Source organism: Micropterus dolomieu, linkage group LG19 (genome assembly GCF_021292245.1).
Source record: "Micropterus dolomieu isolate WLL.071019.BEF.003 ecotype Adirondacks linkage group LG19, ASM2129224v1, whole genome shotgun sequence".
Taxonomy (NCBI): Eukaryota; Metazoa; Chordata; class Actinopteri; order Centrarchiformes; family Centrarchidae; genus Micropterus; species Micropterus dolomieu.
This window is the reverse complement of record NC_060168.1, coordinates 26,646,940-26,660,098: the sequence shown is the minus strand read 5'-3', so window position 1 is coordinate 26,660,098 and position 13,159 is coordinate 26,646,940. Positions and strand designations below refer to the sequence as shown.

Here is a 13,159-nt window from a genome sequence, read left to right as displayed (position 1 = left end):
TCCTTCAGACTGAGGTAATGGACTTGGAGACTGGATTTTTTCCATCTGCGCTCTGCTTTCCTGCATTCCCTTTTGAGGCTGCGAATGCTGTCATTTATCCAGGGTTGCTTACTAGCTTTAGACGTAGGCCTAACCTTTAGAGGAGCAGTAATATTTAGTGACGACAAGCAGATATGATTGAAGTGATCGACCAGATTGTTGGTGTTGGAATCAGGCAGGTGTTGGCTTTGGCTCTGAAAGAATGCGCAAAACTTTGAAACACTTTGTTCATTAAAGATGCGACAACACACGGAGCTTGGTGAGGCGGCATGAGTAACAGGCGAATCGCAGCTAAAAACAATACATCTGTGGTCAGATAAGGTCATGTCCACCAATTCCACAGAGGAAACGCTGACACCCAGGGTAAAAACCAAGTCCAGTGTATGACCACGGTTATGTGTTTGCCCTTTAACATGTTGTTTGAAGTTAAAAGAAGTGGCCATATTTAAAAAGTCAGTTGCATTAACATTGTTGGGGTCATCAACATGAATATTAAAATCGCCACAAAGAACAATTCTGTCATAATTTCAAACCAGAGTAGATAAAAATTCAGGAAGTTCTGTTAAAAATCCTCCAGGCGGTTTTGGGGGGCGATAAATTATAACATATGATAGGTTGCAGCCCTCCAACTTTAAGAGTGAAAACTTCAAAGGAGTTAAATTCATCACAGCGTACTTGATGATATTTAAAATTTTTCCTATACACGCTCACTAGCCCACCACCACGACCACTGACCGTCGGTTGACTAAAACAATCATATTGAGGCGGATATAGTTTAGCTAGCTGGCTATAGTCATTCACTTGCAACAAGGATTCAGTTAAAAACATAAAATCTAGATTTGCAGACAAGATAAAATCATTTAAGATAAAAGTCTTACTTGAGAGAGATCTCACATTGAAGAGAGACATTTTAAATGTGTTTGTTCTAGGTGCTGGAGTTGGTGCAGTTGTCCTAATCCTTAAGAGATTACTAATATTTCTGTGTGGGATGTGCACATTTCGGTTTACTGGTCTATGCGTGGTGATGACAGGAATAGAAGTCTTTGGGACACGGCTTTACATGCCAGCAGGTGGAGACAGTTGTTTGTGGCAGTGAGGCAGAGTTCTGTTCAGTGACCGGTGGTGTGTCCAGGTGTGCTGCATGATTAGTCATTCACGTAAGTCATGTGTGGACCGCACCACATGCTGTATGTGAGCAGCTAACATTTCTGAGCCCCGTTTGTTTGGGTGAAGTCCGTCTGTCTTAAAAAGAGACATTCTTTGCCAGAAAATATTAAAAATTATCCACATGACACACACCGTGAGCCCTGCACGACTGGAGCCAGTCGTGGAGGCCAAGGAGTCTACTGAAGCGGCCAGCACCACGACCAACTGTGGGAATGGGACCAGAGATAAAAACAGACTTTCCACACTGCTTTAAAAAGTTAAAAAGACGGTAAAAATCTGATTTTGTCAGCTCAGACTGCTGAAGAGCTGTCATTTGTTCCCACATGGACTATCACCCTTGTGATGGAGGACGGGAGCGATGGCATTAGGTCCTGGAGTTTTTTTTAAATGTCTGCCGTGGTGGCACCGGGGAAGCAGTGAGTGGTAGCGTTAAAGAAACGGATGTTTCTGGTTATGGAGTGCATTATAGAGAGATGTTTCTAATATTTATCCACCACAACAAATTATAGCATCAAGAATTGCCATAGAGATGAGTCAAATTCTCCCAGATGCGATATCAAAAATTTTACATTTTAAGTTTTTCATTTGGGTGTTGTTTTGGGGTAGTGTAGTATTTATTGCAGGGCTATTGGGTTGCATTAAAAATGTACATGTGTTTTGATTCTCGTGCTCAGTCAAAGTGTACAATATGTCTGCCAGTGATAGCTATTGTATTTGTTATGCAGCTATATTGGATAGTGTGTGGGAGACTATCTTCTCACCACAATGTATTCATGACTATGTAACCAAAAAAAGTCAATTTTCCTGCAAAATTGAAGAAGGAACATTCCATAGAGTAATAACAAACCGCTTGCTGCTTGCTTTTTGTCTCTCATCATGAGCTGACATTTACCTCCCATGGCAACTTTGGAATGTGCAAATGTTTGTACTTAAGAACTTAATAATTGGAAAGCTTTCAGATCCTAATGAGAATGTTAATTAGTGCTTTATCAAAGAAAGGGTGGCTGGAAAGGTCAACCAGTTATGGCTGTAAATGTTAAAGATGCACAGTCAGCACCAGCACAAATTGTCAGTTACACAATATGTTGACAGCTGCAGGTGCCTAATTAGCGAAGTCAAAATCTAGGCCATTTTCAATTAAATGTAGGTCACTTCTAATTTAATAGTCACAAACATGTCTCTGTTCATTTAGAGATATTTCTTGCTTATATTATGCTTCACGTTAGGGAGGCCATTACTGGAGATTTAGGCTTTTACCAAAAGCGCTTAAACATAAGATTTGCAATAATAAAACTGAATACTAAACTGAAAATAGATTTTCCATGTTAACAATCTTTACCGCTTCATTGAAAATATATTAAATATACTTTTACTTTTAATAACAGCACGTTTTGTGTCCATGGTTTACCCATTAATGATCATGGCATCCAGAGTGGTCTCTCCAAACTCATCTGGGCTCCCGCCGTAGCCTACACTGCCATCACATTGCTCCATTTCACAGCGGGCACAGCCCTTCTCCACTGCATCCAACACTGAGCCGCCGGACTGCAGGACACTCCATGCTACAGTATAAAACAACACAGTGAAAAATTCAGTACACATATATACTACAAAACAGACATCGTACCCAGGATAACACCCTCCACATGTCAAATTATATTCCAGTGACTTTTGGCCATGCTGTTGCATTCTACCAAACATTTTGGTAGCTAATCCTTATCTTGGGAGTGGGAGGGTACATTTTTCAAATTAGGTGTTGCTTCGGTTGAGTATTAATATGTAATATGCAATTAATCTGTATGTAATTTGGGTTCAAAAAAGTAATCCTTTCTTTTCTTATAAATAACAACAATAATCTCCCAACTCACCCGTGCTTTCTTGGAGATTGTGATACAAAGTTGTGTTAAATATGTAGGTTAAATAATTACATTCATTAAATCTATTTGCTTAATTTACATCTTGGCAGATGAGTTAAAGATTCAGATAATGCATAAGATGACCAGTGCGATGGATTCCTAATAAACAGAGCACCCCCCACCCCCAAGTGTCCACAGGGGATCAAAATACCAACTGGTAGCACTGTGATCAGCAGGATACCACAAATTCCTCCTCTTCTCATTTATGATTTGTCTATAAATTCTGTTCATCTACCATCTTTGGTAAGTGCTCTTGTCTCAGGATATGATTCTGTTTTGTTATCTCAAACTAAGCATTACACTTTTTCACTTAGAAAATGCAGCAGAATGGAAGAAGGGATTAGCCTGCTACTGTCAGCTGCTTCTGCAAGCCCCCAAAGGAAAAGAGATCTGCATGGGCGGATCAATAGTAGTGGCACACAGACTACACTTTTAAATATCCTCCCACACAGAACAGATAGCTGGGTACATTTTTCCTTTTCAGACCCGCCTCAGGGAAAATAGGTGATTTACATCTGATAAATTAAAGGGTATCCATCTATCAAATGGTGAGATTTTTAAGTTAACTTTAAACACCTGCAGGTTTGATGTGTCGCTTGAGATGTTTTTAACACCATTTCTATCATTTTGTTCAGCTGTGCACCTGGCAGAAAGTCACTTGACAGATAAGTCACAAGCAATACTGAAATATTTTCAGTTTCAATTTGAACATGTCCAATGTATCATCCTGAAGGAAATCAAATAGAGTGGTAGCAGACCTGGCAATGGCAGTTATGAAGCCTAGTGGGTTCTGCCCATTTCCTATCCACATCTACGACTCTGATGGTTTTACACACTTGTACGCTTAAGCTGAAGTGGAGTCACAAGTATACCTCAAAAAAGCATTTAATAGTGTGAGGGGGAAATCCTGAAAATACTGGTTATGGAGACTACCAGAGTTTATACTCCACCACACATTCAAGACATACACACACACACATGCTCTGTCTCCTTAGGTGATGGAAAATTGGTCATTGGGTTCAATGTTGCAGTCATACATAACTGTTAAAATTAAACATTTTAGGACTGCAACTAACAAACATTTTCATTATTAATTAATCTGCAGATAATGTTTTTATTAATTGATTTGGTCTATAAGATGACAGAAAGCCCAGCAGATCTCTTAAAATGTTCTCTGTTTGTCCAAAACTCAAAGAGATTCTATTTACTATCACATATGACAAGCACATTTGAGAAGCTTGAACTAGAGAATGGCTGACACATTAAATTGATAAATGACTAAAACAATATATTGATTATCAAAACGGTTACCTTTTTTCAGCTTTAAACATTTAATCAGAATTCTAATCAGGAATTAAATGAAAATTTTTATTAAGCAAAGAAAAGATCATAAATACTAAGAAAAAGGGGGGAAATTATCTCCAATTAAGCCTAGTGAATTATAAAGTGTACTTCATGACTAGTTTCTGTTTTTCCACCACAGCAAGTCTTGCCTCAGATTGCTGCATGATGAATCAGTGAGAACGGTTGAGTCATCTAATGACACAGTGTGCACGGCTATGAATATATGCTAATAAGTTCATTTATAAAACTAGAACTGCTGCTCTGAAGCTAACAGGACTGTTAGACCTGTAGTTGTTATTTAAGAATTTAAAGTAGATTCATGTCACAAACATAAAGCATATGATATCCTAGAATAACAAGTCACATCAGACTGTCAGCAAGAGGCTAATATCCGCCCTCTGCTTCTCTTTAAAATGTCATCGCTCACCTTGTTATGCTTTCTCTGCAAACTTAAATAAGCCTAATTGTACTTTATATCCACATAAAATGGTTTGAACGATTTATGTTTTGCTTGAATGGAAGACTCAGTAACCAGCATTGTGAGAATTTTCCCTGCATAAAAAATAATCATCTTTTGATACCATTTAAGTTACACCAATACAGGTACTTGGCAATTAATCTGGTCACCAAACTACTGTTTTCATTGTCAAATTGAAAGGGAAAGTACAATATACAGTACAGTTAAAGGTCCAGTAGGCTGTGTTAATTTGCTGTAACTGATCTGCAAAGTGAATTATTCCAGACGCATACAGAAACAATATGGTGGTGTTCAAAACAATGAAAAATCAAATGACCAACATGCACAAATATTTCTTTTTAGCAGTGGCGGAATGTAACTAAGTGCATTTACTTGAGTACAAATTTAAGGTACTTTATATTATTGTTATAATATTTTTATTTTATGTAATGTTATGCTCCGCCACCACGTCTCAGGGGCAAATACTGAACTTTTTACATTACTACATTTGACTGACAGCTTTAGTTATTAGTTACTTTTTATTCACATTACACTTTTCATACCCTTCCTGTCTATTAAAATCCATGCATCTCCAAATTTGGTGGTTTTGAAAGTAAATGTTTCTCATAAACGGAAGGATTAAGTGTTCCTTTATGGGTTGAGATATTCATCCAACTTCTTAAATAAATGTAAAGTTGACTTTTTACAGTAAAATGGTTCTCACAGGACGAATAACATTGGAGATTAAAATACCCACCAGTCTATAAAGTAGCTAGTTAAAATGAGCACAACCTTAAACAACTTCAGCAGTAAAATTAAAACATACATTGCAGTAGTAATATAATAATAATATAATATAATAATAGTAATATTAATCCATGATCATATATAATAGTAAAACACTGACAGTGACCATTTTGCAGAATGAGTTCTTTTGATAGACTACTTTAGGTACATTTTGCTGATTATTCGTTAACTTAAATAATTCATAATTTTTCATTTTTAAATGCTTGGCTTTCATTTGTAGAGAGTGTTTGGGTTATTGGTGTGGTATTGCTACTTTTACTTAAGTAAGTTATAGGATCTGAATACTTCTTCCACCATTACTTTTTCGGGAAGCATTACAGCCTATTTGTTTGTCTGCAAGATGTCACATGACTAAACTCTAGACTGAAACAATTCCGTGTAAACACAAAGTAAACCTTAGGACCTACCTGCAGCTGTTGCATTCTTGAATGGCCACGTATTGATAACGAGTGGTAACGTTAGTGATGCATGTCCAAGTGGAAACAGTAACGTTAAACTAGAAATCAGGAGCGATTTAAACATTTTGCCCTGACAAAACGATGCATGAACATTACAACGACACAGAAGATTGCAAAGGTTATTTCCACTTCATTGCTATTTTTCACGCCGCCGTGTCTCAGTCGACTGCCAAACAAGACAGGTTGCCACCTAATGTTTTATCAAAGCCAATTTGATGTAGAGAAACGCTTCACTTTGGTTTAATGAATCGTTACATTTAAACTTCCTTGTTGTTGTGTCCCATGGTTGTGTCACATGCTCAGTGGGCGGGTTCTTTATTAAAGGTACAGTACAACAGAGTCCAACTACAGTCTATGTGTACAACCCATGGTCCATGGTACAAATACTCTTGAGCAGGGGTAAACTTGTGGTATGTAGCTTTATATATATATAACAACACTTTTTCTTTGTGGAAATTTGGAAGAAATTATATTGTAAATTATTATATTAATATTCTTATATATTTTGATATACTGTTTTGAAGAGGTCAATGTCATAAACTATAAAAGTGTAGCATTGTCTTAGTAAGGACTAAGCAAATTGGAAACACTCTAGGTTCCATTTGTTAGCAAACAACCGTTATCCTTGCACAATAGCGCATGTGTTTCCATTAGACTATTATAATTAATAACATTGTGGTTAATTTCCAGCATTAAACTTTACTTACTAAACCCACATAACACATGCTGATGTGTGCTAACATTCAGCTATGTAGGCAGGCTAATGCCCACTATCATGCTAAATGTCAGCATGTTTACATCTTATGTTATTAACAACTTTTATGTTAATGGAAGGACCATTTACTGTTGCATTATGGTTATCAGCCACCTTGGCAGCACTGAGCAATGAATGAGCATGGAGGGAATGATGTACCACTTTGGATTTTACAATAGTCATTTTTTAATTTTACACCACAAATTGCACAGATTTAATTAATATCGTAGGAGGATTGCATTCAATTTACGTGAGCCACTTGCAGGGCCCTGCTATTGTACATGCTTGCTCATTGGTATGGCTTACTGGGACACCTTAAGAAACTGAGCCATCATCATTAACTAAATTAATTTCAGCTTTTCAAGTCAGTGTCTGCTGTTAGAAAATTCTATTGACTATTAAATTACCTTCAACATTATATGAGAGCAAGTTTTGCTTTAGCTACATAGACATTTTTTCACCCTTTACATTGCTGAGAAGTTAACTTTTCCTCTGGTGAGATGGTATTTTCAACATTCTTCCATTAAGCACTGTATAACTGAAATGAGTGGGTCGAAACATTGGATGACTAGCATCCAATCATTCACACAGGTGTGCACGGTGGCCTTTGTCACCAGTTCACTGGTTGCACTCATTATTCACACTTGACCACATCAGGGCAGAAGCTGAAACCTGTTTGTGCTTTTGGCAGCTTGGGACCGTGGTGACTTTTCTCACGGAATTCATTCACTGCAGAGATGCCAGGAAACCAAGGTACGTGTTTGCCGCTAGTGTTTTTAGTAGATGTCTTGGCTCAGGTCAGAGTGTTGATGCTTGGCAAATGTCAGCAAACTAACTAAGCTGCCACTGTTTGCAGTCTGTCCATTTTCAGCTTTCCTGCTGTGTGCTTGACACGGATTCAGTGTGTTAAAGGCATGAATTTGTTGTCTTCCTAATGACTGTCCTGCTGATCTAGTTTAGGATTTAGTTAGGATTGTAGTTGTCATAGTACCGTCTGTCTTCTCTATCAAGTATTGGTTTGGAGATGTAAACGACTGTCTTGCATTATGTTTAATATTGGCTTAATGGAAAATATTGTTATTGTCACAAATACAGTAAGTATTCACATTTTTTCTCCACATAAAAATTAAAAATTAATTTTCAGCTAATCGTTAGAAAATATGTTTAGTGGTCAGGGAGGTGAGAGCACCTTGATTGTCTCTAAGAGTGACATGTGTTGTATGCATTTACATTTAGTTGTATTATTTTCCTTGTATGAAGATACATAGTATAGTATGTTGCTGCATGTTCATCTGAAAGTAGCCAGCACACCGAGCTACATTTCAAATCAGGGCTTTGCTGCTTGGATTGTGTGAAGTTTCCATAATGAGCAGAGGCTAACTGTACAACCACAATAATCAGGCAATTGTTTGACGTATCTGACTGAGCTGATGGAAAGTACATCGGAAACAGATGAAAGCTGTGTCCTAATTCAGAGGCTGGATCCTCCAAAGGATGGGCTCAACAAAGCTTGTTCCAGTGGAAGATCTGAGCCTGCACCTGTTCTTCAAAATGAGATGGTCTAGACAGAGATCAAAACTAATTGTACATTCAGGCAGCTGTCCTCACCGACTCGTAAAGTGAAAAAAAATTCAAGTAAATTACCAGGCAGTATCCATCTCAAACGGAGAGAGTGAAGCAGTGACAAATTGGGTTTTCATAATACTTATGATTATTACTTATGATACTGACACTTCACATGAACGTATGATGGACAAATGGCGTAACATAGTGTAATAAGTAGAACTGTAATGATTAATTGATTAGTAGTCAACTATTAAATTAATCAGCAACTATTCTGATAATCGATTAATCAGTTTGAGTAAAAATGATCCAATTCCAGCTTCTTAAATGTGAATATTTTCTAGTTTCTCACCTCTATGACAGTAAACTTAATGTCTTTGGGTTGTGGACAAAACATCATCTTGGGCTTTGGGAAAGACTGATTGACATTTTTCACATTTTTCTGACATTTTCTAGACCGTAACCAACTAATAGATAAAATAGACAACCGATTAATCGACAATGAAACTAATTGTTAGTTACAGCCCTAGTAACAAGTTGATGATACTAATAATAATAAAATAAAAATGGATCAAGTGAAGGAAAAGTTATTTCAAGAGCACATAAAATACTGACAAATATATAGAATAACATCTCAGTCCAAAATGCAACTTTACTGTGACTCCATCAAAATTTCACATTATACCATAGACAGCAATAAATCATTAAAACAGATAAACAGAAATGTCAGTTTGGAAAAAGGCATACAGCCAAAAGGTTTTGTTTCCTATAAAGGAATGCAGGAATCAGAAGATGACCCCTTTTGTAATGGAATATACTGTAGCCCAAATGTATCAAGATTGATTAGTTTATTTGTCTGCTATAAATAAGGAGCAGACAATCAATACAGAAGCCCAGAAAAACGGGTTCGCAGAATTTTTATTTTTCTGTTAGCTGTGTATGTATCATACAGTGGCAGTTCAGTTTTAGTCCTGTGCAAAATTGTGCTCTACTCCTTGTTTTCCCTGCTGGATTCTGTTCATAAAAATAAATTGCATGACCATCTAACACAGTTCACTCATACCTGCTGCTCAATGGAGACATTATTGGCCTATCAAAGAATGAACAAATGATGAATGTAAACCTCTAGATTTAATGGTTTGGATTTTGATTACAAGTCACACATCAAGCTAAAATTCCCTTGGAGAACAGTTTTGGCATTAAGTCATCAGTTAAGTGTCATCTTTAATCATTGAAGCGTATAAATCTATCCCAATGTCCCAACAGTCCTGTCCTAGTCTCCTTTAATTTACCTCCTGGTTTGAAGCAGTTGATTTTGACAGAGTGAAGGAAACATGCTGTGGTGAAAAGTTTTGGCATACTCGCCAAGTCATACCATATGGCACTGTCTTGACACTATATACCTCATGCTGGGTCTGGAATTTTTCTTTCAAGTTCCTGGAATATCATATCCCAGCAGAGGAGGCAAAGTGTCCCTCAGAACAGAAAACTTGATAGAATTGGATCCTCTCATTTCATACCAAACAAGAACAAAGCATGGGCCAGGCGGTGGAAGTAACAATATAGTCTAACCTTGAGACGTGGACGCCAACAGCGTGCCCTCTTTTACATTATTCATATGAAAAATACAATTTTCACTTATATTTTATTCATTGGTTTTTCCTTAAACAATGGGAAGTCCTAGTGTGATTTTGACAGGGGTATCTGGCGGAGAGAAAATGGATGAGAGAGAGAGTATTATTACTGTCACCTGTGTTATTGATCGAAATTAAAGAACAGCAGCTAAAAGAAAAGCTTTTTAATAATAACTTAATCAATCACAGATGTCCTTTCATGTTGTTTTATAATGTCCTTCATAACAGTCAGTCTGGCATACACATTGTCAGTATGGGTGAGTGCAATGGCATCATAAGAAATGCATAGATGGAACCACTATGCTGCTGTGTATGTAATACCTGATGGATGATGTCTGCTTACTGATTGACAGCGGCTGGCAAAATGTTGTTGCAATATACAATATGTGATTCAAATTATAGCCCAAGTGCCACTGGATTTTTGAGATCAATACCGATATACTGTAGATATTTGAGTTTTAAAAAGTGTGATAATAAAAATAATGATACATCAGCCAATAGTCTTTTCTTTTTTTACGTAAACACATAAAATAAACAAATGGTTTTAGTTGTTTTTTTGTTGTTTTTAAACAATTGTAACCACAATATGTACTGAGCATGACATTTTGTATTCTGTAAAAATAAACTTATCAGTGCTCTCTTGTTGTCAAAAAAACATGCAGTTTCTTGTTAAACAACGCTCACGTCAATACAGTGTATCTTTAACAAACCAGTATCGTCCGATATGTAACACTCAATCAAATGTATCAGTCTAGCTGTAATCCAAATAATGCTGAACACATGTAATTGACAACATTGCATTGACGTGCAGCTACTTTCAGTTTGTAGCAACAGACATTGTCACTAAAATAAACCTTTAGCTAGTGGACTAATGCAGGATGTAGCGGTTCATTGTAAATTAGGATGTAGAAGTTGTAGCGGTAAATGGTTGTAACATGATTAGCAAACCAAATTTAACCTTGACCTTAAGTAGTTCTTAGTGCCAATTTGCTATAATCTTACTGTATGTGCCATGCATGGATATTTTATAATTAAATAGTATTAATCCTAAATAATATTTTGTTTTTGCGTAATTATCTAATGGCAAAAGCACTATGGTTCTTACAATTTATAACTATGCATATGTAAAGGTACTTTATTGTCACATACACATACATGTAAGCGATCTACATTTAACCCATCCCTCAAGGGAGCAGTGGGCAGCCACTGTATAGCACACGGGGACCACATCCAGATCTCCAGCCTTGGTCAGCGGTACTGACCGGAGAACCTAACTGATGTTTTTTGATGGGGGGAAAACCGGAGCATCCGGAGGAAACCCACGAAAACCACTGGGCCACTGTACTGCCTACAGTATGTAACCAAGAGAAATAAAGTCAGACCTGATTGAAAGTATTGCTATATCAGTAGAAATTTTAAAAAGTTAACTTCGTCATTTTAATAATGTTAAAAGCATGTTTAAAAAGGTGTGTTTTTAAAAGTTTTCCTAAAGCTAAGGAGGCTGGGTGCAATCCTGAGCTCTTCAGGCAGAGCATTCCAGTCTCTCTCACCCATAGTTTAAAGGTTGAAGCGGGACTGGCGCTGAATCGGTTGGCTAGAGCGAAGTGGGCGGGAGGGTGAATTATCTGAATGAGGTCACAGAGATAATGGGGCACAGATCCATGAATAACTTTGTAGGATTTTGTACTTAATGCGGAATTGAACAGGAAGCCAGTTTAAGTTAAGTAAAATTGTAGTTTAATGTTGATGTTGGGAGGTGCATGTGAGAATAGTTTAATTGTGAACAAATTGAATGTAAGAATCTGGGATTGTATTTCAATCAAGCACATAGCAAACCTTTGTTATTCATTTTTTTCATTGAACTTGAACGTCTTCATTGGGCAGCTCATATTGCAGACAATGACGTGTCTGTTGTGAACAACTCACCTATATGGGCCGGCTTCTTCAAGTGAACGATGGGAGTTGGCTCCCATCTGAGAGAGAATCCTTCTAGTCAGCATTTTTAAATTCATCTTCTCAACACAGAAAATGAAGTCAGAAAAAAAATCCCACAAGTTTTATTTAATTAGCTTGAATGCCAGCAAAGTCAATTAGCCCTTTTTGTACGTTCTTCCCTGGTGTCCAAAACAGATGGTACGAAGGTTTGTCCAGAGACAGAGTTGCAAACGGAGAAGTTCAGATGGTAGCATTGAGAGGTCTGTTGAAAGACAAGTTGACTTTCAAAGGGAATAAATGGGGTAAAATGCCAGCTAGGTAGCTGCGATACCAGCTGTCAGCCACAAGAACAAGTAAAAAATCTCAGTTGTTGGCTGGCACAGGACGAAGTATTCTGCGGAACAGATCTGCCTTCAGAGAAAAATATAACCTAAATCTATCAAACAACATCAGTTAATAGTTAGTTAAAGTATTCCCACGAGAAAAGTTTTTTCATGAAGTTACAAAAAAAACTGGAGGAATTATCCATTTTCCCTTTAAAGCATAGCCAAGAAATCCCAATTACCTAGCTAATTGCTAATTCTTTTGACACACTTCCTCTCACTCACGTTTAGTGACCAACTGTGTTACTGCATTTGTCAATGAGATAACCTTCTTTATATAAGTGAATCAACATTTTACTCATTTATATTCACTTTTTCAGCAATTATATACGCCGTTAATGACTTTCATTACTTTATGTCTTGATCATGATATTTTACATTTTATTATTATATTACATTATGTTTTATTCTATTTTTACATTTTATTTGTGCTCTAATCATTAAACATAACATAAAAACAGAAAGCCAATACTACATTTACCATGGACAAAATTATTTTTTATCTACTTTTGGTGTGCTTAAGTTTAAAAAAAAAAAAAAAGTTATATGGTCAGCACATCTTAAAGTTACACAAAGCCTAACTAAAAAGGAAGTTATCCATTTTATTTCTCTTATTCTCAGTCTTTTTGGATTACAAGCATCTTCTGCTCAGAAATGTTGAGGGGAAGTAAAAAAAGCGCCTTTTCAGTGTAGCAGTGGTTG

General features: G+C 36.8%; 1 protein-coding gene across 1 annotated transcript in view; it reads right to left on the bottom strand.

Annotated features, from left to right (window-relative positions):
* The window catches only part of aga (aspartylglucosaminidase), a 15,585-nt gene extending 9,130 nt beyond the window's left edge, over positions 1-6,455 (bottom strand). Inside the window, exons 1-2 of the mRNA XM_046031150.1 lie at positions 6,138-6,455; positions 2,615-2,768 (exon numbers count right to left, since the gene is read on the bottom strand). Coding sequence (XP_045887106.1) covers positions 2,615-2,768; positions 6,138-6,252 — 269 coding nt within the window. The 5' untranslated portion in view covers positions 6,253-6,455. The remainder of the gene's footprint in view (positions 1-2,614; positions 2,769-6,137) is intronic.
* Positions 6,456-13,159: the final 6,704 nt, after the last annotated feature.